This window comes from Rhinoderma darwinii, chromosome 6 (genome assembly GCF_050947455.1).
Source record: "Rhinoderma darwinii isolate aRhiDar2 chromosome 6, aRhiDar2.hap1, whole genome shotgun sequence".
In the NCBI taxonomy this organism is placed as follows: Eukaryota; Metazoa; Chordata; class Amphibia; order Anura; family Rhinodermatidae; genus Rhinoderma; species Rhinoderma darwinii.
In genome coordinates this window covers 53,477,445-53,495,638 of record NC_134692.1, presented here as the reverse complement: position 1 = coordinate 53,495,638, position 18,194 = coordinate 53,477,445, and the positions used below count along the sequence as shown (strand labels likewise).

At 40.5% G+C, this 18,194-nt stretch overlaps 1 protein-coding gene across 1 annotated transcript in view; it reads left to right on the top strand.

The window, feature by feature from the left end:
* The window catches only part of CARF (calcium responsive transcription factor), a 41,531-nt gene that overhangs the window by 9,323 nt on the left and 14,014 nt on the right, over positions 1-18,194 (top strand). The window contains exons 2-7 of the mRNA XM_075829735.1: positions 5,773-5,891; positions 13,171-13,284; positions 14,012-14,105; positions 15,965-16,103; positions 16,493-16,577; positions 17,511-17,700. Of these exons, the coding sequence (XP_075685850.1) occupies positions 5,778-5,891; positions 13,171-13,284; positions 14,012-14,105; positions 15,965-16,103; positions 16,493-16,577; positions 17,511-17,700 (736 nt within the window). The 5' untranslated portion in view covers positions 5,773-5,777. The remainder of the gene's footprint in view (positions 1-5,772; positions 5,892-13,170; positions 13,285-14,011; positions 14,106-15,964; positions 16,104-16,492; positions 16,578-17,510; positions 17,701-18,194) is intronic.

Here is an 18,194-nt window from a genome sequence, read left to right as displayed (position 1 = left end):
AGAGACGAGAAGAAAACACACAGACACGCTGAAATGTTCAAAATTCTCATCTGAAGGATTTATTACCAAACTCAAACTGTTAAACTGAAATTCAGAAGGGGTGTAGGCTTGAGATAAACCAATCAGAGACAATGTAACAATATTTGTTATTCAGTAAAAAGCATACAATAAAATACATCATTATAATTCTTCACACATTATGTTTACAGGTTTCTTATCTCTCTTTTGGACAGAATGTCCTCGTGGAGATGGGGGGAGACCTTCCCTCACGCATACTTGCCATCCCCCCATCTCACTCCCATCTCACTCCCTGTCCATCTTCGCATGGGAACCAAGGTCAAAGATAAAACATACGAAATCAACATTACTTGTATTAAAGGAACAATGACTTTTCTATTCACTACAATAAAACCAAGATGGGAACTCCAGACAAGATGGCTGCTGCACGAAACTAAATCATTTAAACATTATCATCACTTTCACATAATACATATCTTAGTAATTCAGCCTCCTGCTTGATAATTCACAATGTAATTTCATACAGAGAATATAAGCAAATAAATCATCCTTCACAGAGTGGAGGGAAAATCTGAGGATCCCAGTAAGTCCACTAACATTTGGCCATGTGGAGAGGAGATGGTAGCCAAATTGGCAGAGCCTGAGTCTATAACTGGTAGGACTACGTGTAACTGAGCATATGCCATGAGAGGAGGTTCAGTGGTGTCTGGCAGAGTGTCCGCAGCGGCTGTAGAATGTTGCGCAGACTACTCTGCCCGTGTATGCAGAGCCGCACGCCCCCCATGTTGGATCCAGTCTGGGGATCCGTGGTGGTTCGGACAGAGGGACAGGTGTGTCTAGTTTCTTCCCCTGCGACCCATGTCTGAACAGCAGGCAGGAGATCAGATGCCTCTTGAAAACCAGCCTGTAAACAGCCGATTGGTCCGGGAGCAAAGAGAAAAGCTGCTTCATGGCATTGCGCAAGCCATGCCCCCGTATTATATGGTTGTTACATTGTTTAATGTCATATACAATAATACTATTTATTGTATGTGACAGATACTTTGTATCTGATATTTTGTTATTGCCACACCATTTTTCCTACCGCCTGTTCTTGAGATCCCACACCCCTCCTCTTCCTATGGTCATGCTACTTCTTGTCTATTCCACTGGTGATCCACACCTGGCTTAATATCCACGGTTCCACTCCTGCGGCACAAAACACACCTCAGAACATCTTGCAGGATATTCCATTGGGCCCAGTTTTAAGCAGCCTCGCGGTTACTGCAAGCATTAGGCATCTACCCCTTCACCTCTGCTCCACATATGATGTGGCAGAAATTGCTACGCAGGCAGTCACATTACCCCCTTTCATAGTCGGTGTAATTGTGTTTTAGAGATTACCCTCTCCTGCTAGATAATGTAACTGACATTGCCACGTAGGCACCCTCCATAGGTGTAGTATTTATGCCATGCATAGTGCCCTCTAGTTTGTTTACTGTAGGTGTTACTCAAAATTCCGACCCGATCCTGAACATCTCTGCCATGTCTACCTAACTCCAAGGCTGCCATATGTGGCCCCACCGCCTCTTCAGCCAGTCCCCACACTCTCTGAACTAACTGAGCCGGACTGGGTTTGATTCTTGTCTCTAACATTGGCTAACCTTATCTAGGTCTCCCAAAACTTGCTGCCCACTAAACCTTTGTTGCTGGACCTCCCTCGTGGCAGTCTGTGCAAAAGGACCAAGTCTATCTCTTGCCTCCCCGCTCTCCATCGGCTGCTCCCTTTCCCTCCTCCGCTGAAGGCTCGTTTTCATGCCATCGCTCAACGGGGCATAGTCTTTTCAGAGGGGAAGGTTTCCAATCCTAATTCGGACTTAGATACTAAACAGAACTCCTAAATGGCTTCGCCAGGTACAGCCTTATTGCAGTCTGAGAGATGCTCCAGATCAAGGACTCTGGACCCTCCACTAGTCTCCATTCAGAGGATCATACACTTTCACAAACATTTTTTTCCTGGCCACTTAGACTGGCCTATTCAGAGTTTTATCCCTGGTTTACTGTTTACTTTATATTGGCTTTTTCTAGTTGCTCCTACAACTTGTGTACAGACTGATTAGGGCAGTGTCTGCAGGAGAGCTTTAGCCTCTGTAGGAGGCGCTAACACATTGTTTGATTAGTGTCCCCTTTTTAGTGTCAGCAGGCTATACCCACGGTCTTCTGTGTCCATCAATTAAACTTATAACATTTAATAACAAAAGGAAATTTGGATTTTCCCATGTATAAAATGTAAAAATTTAAAAGATACAGTTCTGTTTTGGTATCACATCAAAGTATGAAATAAAAATATTCACCCTTAGGCCCCATGCACACAACCATAGATTTCGTCCGTAATTACGGACCCATTCATTTATATGGCCGACGGACACCTTCCCATATATTTACGGGAAGGTGTCAGTGCCATATAAACTTTCTATAAAATATAGGACATGTCCTATTTTTTTATTTTATGGACCGTGCACCCATGCTTTATAATGGGAGCACGGCCCACAAATGCGGACCACTGTCCGTGGCCGCCCGTGCCTGTAATCACGGACCGTGATCACGGGCACGGCCGTGTGTATAAGAATGTGGCTTCCAGGTGAAATTTTGCTGTGGACATTCAGGCATCTGCAGGTCTTAGTCCTGAAAGGGTTAAATAAGATATCAAAGATTTCTGTATTTTTAAGAAACCTAAACAACCTGTTAAATTAATTCTTCAGGCTATTATGGTGGTGTAGATACCTAATATGTGTAGGTTTTTTGTTTTTATGTTTTGTATGGGCAATAAAATATATTTTATACTAAATAATGCCTTTTTTATTTGGACCTTTTTATTTATTTATCTATTTGTTATTTTTTTTTTGTTACATCATTTTATTAATTATTTTTATTAATCCCATGAAGGGATAACTTTTTGGTAACTTCATTTTATACTTCTAACTTTATTGAACACGTCAACAGACACGACCCATTTAGACACTCAAACTTTACCGAAAAATGAATTTGCGCACACAAATGTTTGTATAATAGTGGAAACTGTCAGCAGACAGTATAGTTCTTGCTGATTGCTTTACTCTTTAGGAGAAACTACTCAGCAAGAGGGAGAAGGATAAAGGTCATTGGCTCATTGCTCACCCACTATGCCCTGTGCATGATCACAAGGCCTGGTTGCCACATTGCTAATGCTGAAGTCCTTTATAATTTCATGTTATACTGTATAGCCCATAGGAACTATGTTCAGTATAACTTTGTAGAGCTCCACAAAATGTAGCTCGTGCACAGCGTAATATGACCACCACCAGTTTATGCAGCAGGGAAGAAACCCATTTGGTGCACATATGCATAGTATATAAAGAGAAATGTGCCAGGGCACAGAGTCCCAATTTCCCAGCCACCAGTCGACTAGTCGATAAATGTCAGTGAAGTCAGTTAAAATATAACTTTTATTATGTATCAAACAGACAGACAACACTAAAGAGTTAAAATTATATCAAAAGACGGCCAGTGTGTGTCAAGGAGTCAGTGTGCATGTACCCAGTGCAACGCTGGGCGCAGTGGGAGAGACTGATTCGGCAGCTGCAGACTGCCGTGCATAGAAATAGTCCCCCACGGGTATAAGCAATGACAAGACCGTCAATGATAGATTAAGATAGCGTTAGCTAACGCTATCTTAATCTATCATTGACGGTCTTGTCATTGCTTATACCCGTGGGGGACTATTTCTATGCACGGCAGTCTGCAGCTGCCGAATCAGTCTCTCCCACTGCGCCCAGCGTTGCACTGGGTACATGCACACTGACTCCTTGACACACACTGGCCGTCTTTTGATATAATTTTAACTCTTTAGTGTTGTCTGTCTGTTTGATACATAATAAAAGTTATATTTTAACTGACTTCACTGACATTTATCGACTAGTCGACTGGTGGCTGGGAAATTGGGACTCTGTGCCCTGGCACATTTCTCTTTATTGTCTAATCATCCCTGCCAGCCACTAGAGGGTCTCCTTTTTTGCCTTTTCATATGCATAGTATGGCTCAAGTTGGAAGTCATATATGTCAATGATGGAATTGGATGTCATTGTGTTAGATCTGGAAAGCTTTTCTCAAAGTTTGCTTTGGGAAAAATTTTTTTTTTAAATCTCATACAACATTTCCCAACTTTCACACTAAAAATATATAGCTCACGCACCGCTTGTTCCCAATCATTGCCCTGTGTAAACAGGGCAACGATCAGCCGATTAGCGAGCAAACGCACGTTCATCGGCTGATCTGCTCAATTATGCAGCATTAAATAGTAGTGTTGTCGGTCGTACATCTCCCTGTGTAAACAGGGAGAAGTTCTGCCGACATGATGGAAATATATACATACTGGAAATTAGGGATGCACGATGCATCGAAACTTCGATACGGTTTCGATACTCTGCATCCCTAAACGTTTCGATACCGTTATTCCATGTATTTCGATACTTAACTGTGCGAACGCACAGCTCAGTATTGTAACACATAAATGTATGAGAGCAGGGCTGTGGCTGTGTAATACAGCCATTGCCGCGCTCCTGAGTCCTGATAACAAGTGCACGGGGTCAGGATGATGCGATGCAGCCGGCGCGACAGTGAAGACAGAACATGGCAGGCGCACTGCAAAACACTCCCATGTTCTGTCTTCAGTGCCTGAACCTCCGCTCATTAGTGCAGCGCCGGCCGCACCTCATGCTGACCGCACACGCACTTAATGTCCGGAGCGGGGCAATGGCTCTATTACACAGCCGCAGCCCCGCTCTATAATGGCGGAGATCAGAGAAACCTCTCATCTCCGCTTTTATTCCCGTGAATGCTGCGATCACAGCGGACTGCAGCATTCAGGGGAAAATGAGAAGGGGGGGATGCCCCTTGGATCAGGGAATTCCTGTGACGCGATTGAGGGACATACCATATATGGGCAGACAGACCCCAGGGCTGTCCTACCATATTTCCTGTTGTTAGGGCATACTTGGGTATGTCCTAACAATTGCCTGTGTACTATCTGTACACAGGCTAATGTACTGGCATATAGATATATTCCAGTACATTAAAGTTTAAAAAATAAAGCGAAAACATAAAGTAATGTTAAATAAAATAAAAAAAATACACATACACCTTTTTTACAATAAACATTCAAATAAGTCTCAATACATAAAATATACACACATTCGGTATTGGCGCGGCCGTAATAACCTGCACAACAATTTATTTGCATCATTTATGATGTGTACACTGTAAAAAAATAAAATAAAAACTGCTTTCTTTCACTCATTGTGGGGCACAAGGTGTGATGAATTTTACCTCCATGTGCCTCACATTAATAGTAATTAACCCCATCATGTACCTTACATATTAACCCATTATGACTGAGAAACATGATGGGTTTAATTACTATTAATGTGAGGCACGTGGAGGTTAAATTCATCATCACACCACGGGCCTCACATCAGAAAATGGAAGATTTTTTTTTATTATTACTGTTGGCAAAGTATCGAATTGGTATCGAAATCGCAATACTAAACGAAGTATCGGTATCGAAGTCCAAATTCTGGTATCGTGACATCCCTAATGGAAATATAAACATAACCAATCATTGCTCCTTGTGAAAGGAGAAAACGTGCACCGATGAACGAGCTGTCTTAATCACTGCTCGTTTTGAGGGTCCTTTATATCATAATTGGGTTCTACAGTCTCTTTTTATTCTATCCACAGGACACATGGAAATGGAGAGCAATGGGCTACAATGTGAAACAATGGCCCAACCTACAGAGTTGCTCATCACTTGCACTGATGCAGAAACCCAGTCGGGAGAGTCAGAATTGGAACTTCAGGTCAGTAAGGCTTTTAGTAAGACAGTCTGATTTAGTACTATTTAAACCAACCGATGTTAGAAGTTTGGTATTCCTGGAAAAGGCCATAGTAAACAGGTAACAACACCCAGAAATACACCATTCTTCTGGACTCCGAGTTGATACATATATACCTACTCTGGTACATTATAGGAAACTATGAGGGAGAGATCTGTGTTGCAGATGTATTTAGTTCAGAGATTTAGCTTTCAGCTGTGAATACATGGTATGTTGTTACAAGAACAAAAAGATCTTAAAAAATGGTTGCGAATTGAAACTCAAAGTATCTTAGAGAAAGTTGCAGAACTTTTCATTCTAGAACTATTAAGTTTTATTTACATAAAACTGGAAAACACCTCTAAAGGGGTATTCCCATCAGGGACATTTATGGCATATCCACCTCTGTGACCCGCACCTATCTCTAGAATGGGGCACCCTAAACCCTGTTCTATCTTTCTCTGTGACTTGTGATTTCCGACCATGTAAGGAGAAAACAGCGTAGCCCGCTGAGCTGCGCTGTTTCCGTAACTGCCATTCACTTCTATGTGAGTTAGGAAAACGGCGTAGCTCAGAAATCACAAGTGTCAGCGGGAACACAAAAAGATAGAACGGAGTATAGGGGGCCCTGTTCTAGAGATAGGTGCGGATTACATGCCTATTACATGCTGCACTCAGCTGCACATGTATGGGCAGGTGAAAGGTTCTCTTTAAGATGTCACTCGAGAGGCAGTTTTCCTTTTGGAGGAAAGCTAAATTGTCAGGTCCGTATTTCACACCGAATAACCACCTCTGTAAATTGAAAGCTGAAGGCATGCCTGGAAAGAAATAAACCAGCCAAAAATGTTTGGTACATAACTTCCCTTGATCAGACAAAGAGAACTGAACTTTATTCAGAACAAAGAAACACACAGAGAAGACACATGCCCCTCCCTATAGATGTGGGACTTGCTTAAATCCCATTGGCTCCTCAGCTGTAAGTTTTCCTGTACATTCTTCTGCACACTCCTCTTTGCATTCCAGGGGGCGGTGTCTTCCAGAGGCGTGTTATGCAGGCTCTTTCTGCTCCATGAATCCAATATCTTTGTGTAATATACTGAATATATATATATGTAAGGATAATATTTTTCAAACAATATACATGGTAATGATCCCTGACCGTCCCCCCCTAAAAATATTATTATTCTATCCCTGAGTCTTGCCTATCAACCTACCACTAGCCACTCGAACCAGGCGGGTAGGGGTTTTGGATTTATTCACCAGCTTGAGATGGGCTACTCCTGATGAGTAACCCCCCTTTGTACCTGGACTTCCAAGGTGTCGGAGTGGTCCTAACTTTCCCTATTCTCCTCTGGATACAGGATGGTTGTCTTGATATTACCTACAAACCGCTGCTGGTTGTAATATATATATATATATATAATTAATCCGGTCTACATTTTATTAATGGTAACAACTGTCGCACTGCCACTTACTGTCCTAATGGGACTTTTACCCCTGCAGATATAACAGGTCATGGGCAGCACAGTGACCTTCACCTCACACCTTCACATAAAACTCCTCAGATTGTAATTTGCAGCACCGTGGCATATTTATACACATTATAATTATAAACCTCAGACATTATAAACAATAGGGCCTCAACTAATAATCATAATGCTATCAGTTCATTGCCAGTCCTGTACACCATCGTCTTCTTCTTCTCCTGTCTTCTGCTCTTCACTGACTGTCACCCTCAGGGTAACCCACACAATTGTGGAGTCAGACTACGTTGGTGTCCAGTGGGGGAGTTATTATTACCCCCTCCTAGCCACTTACTTATCAAAACACTTGATCCTGCTGACGGATTCACTCAGGTCTTTGGTCTTTACTTTGATCTTTGCTGATGTCATCAGGACTTGGTTTGGTCCTTCTCATCTGTCCGACACCGTCTCCTTTAGTTTACGTCATCAGGCTGTACATAGCACCTCATGTTGTGAGCCTGGGGTGAGATCCCATGTAGACGGATTAGTGGAGTTTTATTGTGACTACCACAAACCCTCCGTATCTGTCCTCTTCCTCCGGTAAGTTACTTGTCTGGGCGGCTGCTTAGAATTGTGACATTGCAGTCAGTTCATGATAAACGCGTTGTACTGGCTCAGGCTGCGCCTGCCGCATCTCAGTGATGGAGTTCATCGTGTTAAAAGTATTTTAGTTCATATTTACTGGCACTTGCTGGGGACCCCCAACTCTTGTCAATTGTTAAAATAAATACTAATCTGGTGATAACATCATCCGCATACATTATAAACGTTGTTCTAAGTACATACAATAATGTCAGGCCCTTAAATGACATCAAACACCTTTATATAAGGAAAAACTTCTCTGTTACAATGGACAGGGCACCTAGAAGATGTGTAATTTATTGGGTACATTTCATTTACACTTGGTGATACCCTTTCAGCAGGATTTGTACCTTGATCTCAGCTGATTGCCTAGAACATCTCCACCTCACAGAAACATACACAGATTCCACATGTTTATCTGACAAGTGTCTTAAACCTATTTTTCTTACTCTAATCTGGTTCGTTCTACCTGGGAAGACCTCTCAAGGTCGGTTCTCTTCGTGGGAGGGGGGTATGATAAGGTTGGCACCAGTCTGCCAGGACTGTTCTGTAGGCAAATCAAACAGCTCTAACAGAATTTAGCAGCAACAGCTGTAAAGCCTGGGACATACCAATTAGATCTTACCACGTCGATCCTTGCAGTCTTGGGGCATATGTGAGGTCATACACCATCAATGCGAGTGCCATCAAGAGTGCCTTGGGTGTTACCGGTTTACCTTCCTTTATCCGTCCACATTCTGTTAGAATCTGGTTCTCACGCCTTCCGCTCCCAGTTGGACTCTTCCTGTGGAGAACAAGCTTTTTCATTGTATAAACATTAATTGATCTTAATCAAATAATTAATTTGAAGAAAAACATTAACAAATAGCATCTTTACATCAAACGTTCACACTGGTCAGTAACTAAAACTTACAAATTGATTCTTCTTTATATACATATCTATACATACACATATACACTGCACAGAATTCTCTGCTCTAAAATTTCTCTTTCACAACAAAAATAAAAATAAACAAATAAAAATGTTTTTGAATGGGAATATTCCGCTTCTGTACCTTTTATCTGACGCATGACTCTAATAGTCCAATGCTAAGGCTGGTCCAGAACTTTACATAAAACTTAACCTCAATATTTAATATTCCCACAACACTTCTTAAATACAGTTATTAAACAAACTAACCTTGGGACAATGTCTAGAGAACTGCTGATATCTTATCATTGTACAAACACCAGTTCAATACTTGGGATAACACTGTTCCCCCGTCACTTACACACAACATCTGCAATGGGGAAGATATCGGCCGGGCTTCAGGCCCCCCCTGAGAACAGGTCTACACACACGAGCACATTGTCATACACTTCTACCTCGGGTAGTTGTATGTTCTGCAGTCGCTGGGACGGGTAATCTGGCCGGGCTGCACTTTTCACAGGTACCTTTGCTGTTTTACCTATGTCATGCCGTGCGCACATCATGCCGGCTGCTACAAACTTAGTGGTGGCATTATTGTATCCAGGGACAAGCCAATTTACTGACACCTGGCTGCACATATCCTTGTTGTCAGGTCTGTCTTCTCTCGCTCTCTCAATTGGCTTACCCGATGATCCAATAAAGTTCCTACTACCAATGGGCCCATAATTGTGGGCAAGGCCAAAAGCGTACCTAGAGTCAGTGTAAATTTCGGCCGTCTTACCTTCTGCCAGGTTACAGCCTCAGCGAGCACCTCCAGCTCCGCTCCTTGAGATGAACAAGAAGGTGAGAGTGGTTTCTGGGTAATTTACCTGGTGCCTCGTATCCTGTCTTGTACATACTGTATAATAAAATCTCTTTATTACAAATTTACATTAGAAACCCATGTCACATATAGATAGAACACCTCAAAGGGGTGGCGTCTTCATCCTCTAAAATAAAACCAAATGTTATACACTTCTCCACACTCATCTGATAATCCAGAACACTTTGAGAATCTCACTTTTATCAGATTCTGCAAATACTTGATTAATACAAAAATAAAATAAAAAAAATTCCTAAAAACTTTACATCAAATTAACAATGTCCAGACAATTTTTGTTTTTTTCCTTCTCCCCCATCTAAATCTGTAAAGACCCATCTGCGAGTGACGTCACCTCCTTTGTATATTTGCTGGAGGGGGATGGTCTCTTACACAATACCTCATATTGGGTGGAGACTACAGCACAGCATACCCAGTGCCATATTTACTGTTCTGGAAAGATCTGGAACCATCTACACAGAAAAAACTCAAAATTTAGGTTACTGTCATACACATTTAATCTGGATTACTCATTGGGGTCTCATACACATTTTTAGATCTCCTGAAACCAAATTAATTCATTCAAAACAAACCAAAATTGTACCTGATCAGTCCCTTCACCATTCCCCCCTTTGTGGACTCTGCGAAAGTAATGTAGCAGAGTTCAAAACTACATCTCAACATAACACTAGTTTAACCCCCTGTAATGTACAACAGCCTGAAACAAAAATGACTTTTTCCTGACAAATACATTTGATCTTTACAATGACATAATTTATGTGTGAAATCAAAAACAAAACAATTGTAGTTAGTTATTCAATAAAAACAGAAAATATTATATCTGATAACATTAATTACTGCAAACCAATAAACTGTATATAAAAATAGGGAACGGTGGGGGCACATACATTTTCAAAACCCCGTGTCTCACAGTATCTATAGTTTAATACATCTGAATTAACATCAAAACCCATGAAATCTGATCACATCATAACACATAAATATCGTAACTTTTATAAACAACAGCGCATGCGCAAAGAGAAGAAATTTATTTAGGTTTGTAGACATTACTGATATATATATATCTCTCAGCAGTGCATATTGAAATCCCTTTGTCTCATCAGCCCTGCAGACTGCACCCAGTCAGCCCCCCTCCTCCTCCCAAACACAGCACACTACAGGGGGGAGGGAGGGGGGTCACACACTCACAGCTTCTAACAGCGTCTAGTCTCACAATCTTAACACTTTCAATGCCGGTAAAACAACATACGTATCTGCAATCATTCATCACACCATTGTATAGGAATTATCTACGTTCAAAACATCAACCACATAATTTGTAACATTGTACAATCTGTCGGCCACCATCTCTATATTATGATGACGTGTTACTTCATCAGTGAACCTAAAAAATAGAAGACACTACAAATGACAAAATTAACAAGGCGATTATTTCATACTGATTTGGTTGGGCCGGGCGTGGCCACATCAGGGGTGGGTGGTGGGGGGCAGCCTCTCCCATTGGAAACACAGTGCGCAGCTGTGAGGGGGGGGGGTTTCCCACTAACAATGAGGACACACTCAACATGAGGTACGGAAGCCATTACCGGGCGTCGGCTGGTCCTGTTTTCTAATACATACAATACCTTTATTATTCCTAACTTCCTCTTCTGCAAATCCCTCTAAAGCACTTTCCATCAATTTCTTCATTTCACTCACATACTGCTTCCCTTCTCTTCGCTTCATTAAATCATATGCCTAACAGTCTATATTATACACGTAATTTATATAACAATTTTCGGTCAACGACTCCCAGGCCTCGCTGGAAATAATAAAATTCCTCAGTCTACAGCCTCCGGTCCGCCGAAATATAATTTTTATTTAGACTCTCCGGCTTCGCTGGAAATATTAAAATTTCACAGTCTAGCTCTCCGGTCATGTTATATAATTTTATTTAGACTCTCCGGCTTCGCTGGAAATATTAAAATCCCAGTCAATAACTCTCCGGTCTTTTATATAATTTTATTTATTTAGACTTTCCGGCTTCGCTGGAAATATTAAAATTCCAGTCGATAACTCTCCGGTCTCTTATATAATCTTTTATTTAGACTCTAATTACCCAGAGGATGGTTAGTCGGGCGCGACTAAGGTCTCACAGGTTTTTTACCCTCACAGCGGAAAATATCACCTCTGTCGCCTGAGATAATCCAGGAAATCAACAAAAGGGTTCTACAGATCGCCACAAGACTGCCCACTAACACAGATAAGACGAAGATTTATAAAATCAATTTGCTTATTGTGTTATTGCGGAGGTGATCAAATTCCTTCAGTGGGCAACTTTGAGTCCTCTGTTTCACCCTGTGATTGTCGGTTGTCCGGATTTTGATATTTCCTCGAGTGAGGCCCCACGTTCGGGCGCCAAATGTCAGGTCTGTATTTCACACCGAATAACCACCTCTGTAAATTGAAAGCTGAAGGCATGCCTGGAAAGAAATAAACCAGCCAAAAATGTTTGGTACATAACTTCCCTTGATCAGACAAAGAGAACTGAACTTTATTCAGAACAAAGAAACACACGGAGAAGACACATGCCCCTCCCTATAGATGTGGGACTTGCTTAAATCCCATTGGCTCCTCAGCTGTAAGTTTTCCTGTACATTCTTCTGCACACTCCTCTTTGCATTCCAGGGGGCGGTGTCTTCCAGAGGCGTGTTATGCAGGCTCTTTCTGTTCCATGAATCCAATATCTTTGTGTAATATACTGAATATATATATATATATATATATATATATATAATGTAAGGATAATATTTTTCAAACAATATACATGGTAATGATCCCTGACCAAATCAAACAGATATAATCACCCCAGCCGGCATAAACATAATTCAATGTGTTGTGTTTATTATCTCATTGAAAAGTCTACGCGCAATATTTATATACGATCTATATATATATATATATATATATATATATATATATATATATATATACAGTCCAGAAAATAGATGAACACAGCACTCCACAATAGCAAAAAATCAGGCCATGTGCTCGTCACCAGGGGATGAATCAATTCCCCCTTTTTTTTTTTAAATAGAAGAAAGCATAGAACACAGTGACGGCACCAGGACTTCAAGTCAGATGAAAGCAAAGTGGATTTATTCACCTCAAAAAACAGCAACGTTTCGGTTCAACAGGAACCTTTCTCAAGCCATCATGGTTTCATCTGACTTGAAGTCCTGGTGCCGTCACTGTGTTCTATGCTTTCTTCTATATATATATATATATATATATATATATATACATATATATATGTATATATATAGACTATATACAAGTGCCCTTTATTTGTCATTTACTTAATATACAGTATATGTTTTGCCCTCGCAGGATGCCTCACAACAGCAGATTTCAACGCTTACTGAACAATACCATTTTATAGATCAAGATGGGCACGCCATCCGTTATGAGATTCAGGCACTGCCTGGCACCAGTCCTCAGATGGTAAGTTATTAAAAAATTCTGGACAACTTTAATGTGGACTTGTCATTGTTTTTGTTTTTTTTAAACCAGATACTTCCCCTTATTCCTCGTGTCCTCTCGATTCCAGCGCTGTCATTTTTTTTAATTTTTTTTTAGCCCTGCCATTGTCCCGCTACGGCCACTGCTCCCCTTGGTGCCCGTTTATGCTAATTTTGTATAAAGGTACAGAGAGGAGGAGACCTCATCTCTCCTCAGTAGACGTTGCCTCCTTCATCACTGTGACGTTGTCCAATCAGAGCGGACAGACTCAGTGAGGAGAGATGGTCTTCTCGTCCTCCCTGTACTTTTACTCAAAATTAACATATTAGTTGCCAAGTGGAGCATGGACTGTAGCGGGACAACGGGAGGGCAACAGAAAAAAAAAATGACAGTGCTGGAAACAAGAGGACGCTCGGAATAAGGGGCGGTACGTGGTTTAAAAACCATGACAGGTCCTTTTTAAAGTGTAGTGTACAGATGGTGGATGACATGGTAGCAGGGGCATAATACTCCATATACCGTAAGTGATCAAAATATATATTTTTTATAAATGTTATGCTCAATAAATGTCACTCAAAACTACATTGACAGTAATACCTAATGTGCTGAATAAATAGGGGGCGCTAGATACATATTTATGTATATTGTTCTATTGTGGTTGTATAGTACTGATCAGTTTTTAGTTACACTGTTTTACTATTTGTTAAAGATGATATTGGCCAGTGAAACAGAGAACGGACAAGTGTTCCATGTCAATCTCATTCCCTCAAACCAGACAACTGCCCAGCTTCTTATCCCTCAAGGTAACAGTGATTAAGACTATTAGAACTATCAGAATGGAGATCTGAGATTGTGATTTTTTTTTTTCTATAAATATTTCTTTAAGAGCATTTTGAATGCACCTTTTGTATTTTTTTATTTTTTTTTTAATGAAATTTGTCTTATGCGTTTACATACATTTTTCAAATTGACATTTATTAGAAACTGTATTTACCTTTTGCGCTTCAGCTTTTATGTACACACGATACATAGAAGCTGCATAGCGCCGCTGTAAGCCAAATCTGTTAGTCAGCTGGATTGACGGCTCGGCTGACTACGGCTCCTGTGTGCCTCTAACACACAGGGTAAACCTAATACGGATCACATCTAAATTAATGAATTTACAGGTAATTAGTATTGTGTTTATCCTGTGTGTTAAGAGGTACACAGGAGCTGCTATCCATTAGTCCAGCTCACTGAGGGATTTGACTTACAGCAGAGCTATGCAGCTTCTATGTACTGTATAGTATAACCCAAAAAAAGGCTACAAATGTTTACATAGCTTAAAGAGGCTCTGTCACCAGTTTATAACTGCCCTATCTCCTACCGAATCTAATAGGCGCTTTGATGTAGATAACTAATGTTTTTTTGTTTTTTGAAAAACATTTATTTTTGACCAAGCTATGAACATTTTAAGATTTATGCAAATTTGTTCTCAATGCCCAGCTGGGCATTTTCTTTACTTTTCACTAAGTGGGCATTGTAAAGAAAAGTGTATGATGCTGACCAATCAGCGTCATACACTTCGCTTCATTCCAGCCCAGCTTGATCCACAGCACAACGTGATCTTGCGAGATCACGCTGTGACGTCACTTCCTCCGCAGGTTCTTCACCGGAGCGATGGAAAATTGAACAGACATCACCTCCAGCCGCTGCAGATTCGGATAAACATCCTGGCACGGCTGGAGGTGATGTCTGTTCACTGTTGGTGAAAAATAAAAAGTTGGGCATTAAGAACAAATTTGCATAAATCTTAAAATGTTCATAACTTGGTCAAAAATAAACGTTTTTAAAAAAAACAACAAAAAACAGTAGTTATCTACATCAAAGCGCCTATTAGATTAGGTAGGATTTAGGGCAGTTATAAAGGGTGACAGAGCCTCTTTAAGTAACAGAGAATGTTCCTGATCCAGTTAATAAAACAAGCTGAATCGCAGTGTTAAAGGAACACTCCTTGCAAAACAAATACATTGTGTTGGTACAGGGCTGGGCAGGGCATGACACAGATTCTTTATTTGGTGCTTTTTAAATCTCTGTGTCATGCATTGCCCCCTCAAGCCCTGTACTAGGCATAACACAGTGTATTTGTTTTATTAGGCCTCATTCACATCTGCGTTGGAAGCTCCGTTAGGGGACTCCGTCGCAGATACGGTCTAGAATAATGAAAACCACGACCACCCCGACGGAAACTCGACAAAACCCATTAAATTCGTTGGCCCCCGGTGCTGTCCGTGGTGCATTGGAACTGGCGCTTCCGGTTTTTACCTTGTTGTGCTCCTCTGACACAGCAGAACAATGAAATGGCGAACACTGGTGTAAACCTGAGTCAATCAGACCTCACATACACTGTTACGCACTCAAACAATTTTATAGAAACACACAACAAGATTGTTGTGTCCGTCAACAGCAGCTTGTTTATTGTTTTCTTGTAGCAACCGGAGACTTTTCTTCTATACTAGCGGGAAAAATAAAGTAAAAACATGAAATGGTAGGGGTTGTATAGATTTTACATTTACAATTTTTATTCTAGGGATAATATGGATGACGGTTGAACACCATTAATGTGATTTCAACGTACAACCTGTTGTTTTTGTATTTTTTATTTTTTTTTTATGATTTGAAGAGCCTGTAGAACACAACCAGACAAGAGAGAATCTGCAGACTGTACAGAGTGTCTCAGGAAATGCTGTGCCAGAAAACACCAGCAGCTTAATTATTCACTCCAACACTACACTTGATGTATCTAAGAAATCGCCCACCAGGTAGAAAATAAAAAAAATCATGTTTTACTGTTTCATTGTATCGTCATACTCATATAGTCATAGTGGAAACTGCGGCTACATTTCATCTATACTCTCTTTGGCAAATGTATGCATTTCTACTCTCTGATCTAGAGTAATGGTAACAGACACATGCACACTTTAAGAATATGCCTTACCCATGTCCCTGAGATACTACATAGACTGGATAAATAAACTTCAGATCACTTCAATAATGGAGAAGAATCGATAAATGACCATGGTGAACAATGACGCATATGAGCTCCTTGAGCAGATTGGTTCCTACAGTAACTATGTCTCATCACCATTGTGTCATTATTGTCTTTCGTCATAGTTTATGTAATGGAAATTGATATAAACATGTTTTTTAGGTTATCTGTAGAACAGTTTCCGAAACCTCTTCATCCACTTTCTCCCAACATTCCTGTTTGGGCACGCCGTCTTAGGAATTGTGAGGTAAGATACATTTTTATAACATTGCAGTTTGACATTTAAAGGGGTTGTCCAGTTTCAGCAAATTAATAATACTTTTTGTATAGTTAAAAGTTCTATAATATTTAAATATACTTTCTGTATTACCGGTAATTCCTCATGGTTTTCAAGATCTCTGCTTGTTATTCAGTAGGAACATTCATTGACTACTTCCAGTGTATACAATTCTGTCCATGGTCATATGATGGACACACAGGTGCACGACTCGTTAGAGCTGTGTCTTGTAACGATCCCAGCACCTGTGTGTCCATCACCTGACTATGGACAGAAAGAATTTTATCCACTGAAATTAAACGACGAATGTTCCTACTGAATGACAACAAGTAGAGATCTTGAAAAACAAAAGGAATTAATACAGAAAATATATTGGAGAATTGTATAACTTTTAATTATACAAAAAAATAACATTAATTTGCTAAAACCGGACAACCCCTTTTTTAAAATAACTATATGTATTTGTTGCATTTAGTATTATTTGTCGTCTATTTCCATAGAGGAACTTTTCTCAAATGCATGATTTTCTTCTTATGACCTCACATAAAATAAGAGGGGGAATCTTATCGGTTGCCATGGGCTACTGCTCAACTTTTCCTTTTCACTAGTTTTGATACATCTCCCCAAGGAGTCGGCTTTTTCCCCCAGAAACAATTCCACTCTTTTCCATAGGCTGTGTTTTGTATTACAGATCAGCCCCATTTACTTATATGGTTGAGCTGCAATACCAGACACAGGACATGGACAAAAGTGGTGCTATTTCTGGGGAAAAAAAAGCAAACCATTCTTTCTAATCTTGTACAACCTCTTTAAAATAGTGTAAAAAGTATATCACAACAATGACCGGTTAAATAACTTGATTTCTGGCCTGACGTTGTTCTCTGTTGGCTTACCATCTTACAGAAAATTGGAGATTCTTACCGTGGTTACTGTCTGAGTGAGGTCGAACTGATGAGTATTTTAGGTCTTCACAAGCAGCACACAATGAGCGTGTGGGGAACCAGACAATCTCCAAGCCCAGCCAAGCCAGCCACTCGGCTAATGTGGAAGTCACAGTATGTGCCATATGATGGAATCCCCTTTATTAATGCAGGTACACAATGTATCTCTGTATGGGTGCTGTATATGTTTATAGCTTTATCTAACTTTATAACCGTATAGCCCTGGCAGTCAATCGCAGTGGGAAAACCCTCCCATCTTTAATGCATCTTCCATGCGAAGACATGGTTGATCAAATCTCTTGTATCTGTGATCAAACATTTTTTGGAGCATCAGGGATGTGTCAGAACACATGAGTCATTCTAATGATTTCTCCTATAAGGTGACACAACATTTTTTTGTTTAAGCAGTTGAAAAATAAGGAATGCTGAAAAGTTGTATTGACATCAGTGTTATACTCTTAGAAAGATACCGAAAACAGTTTTGTTTCAAGAAGTTGTCTTACCAATACAACCCCTTTATAAATAGAAGCTGGGCTATGAATCCGTTTTTATGGCTAGGGATGCCGCTTAGCCATATATTTTCCTTGCAGTGGACAACCACGTAATACATGGACAAACCAGGTCTGTCAGAGTGAAAAGCTCTCCG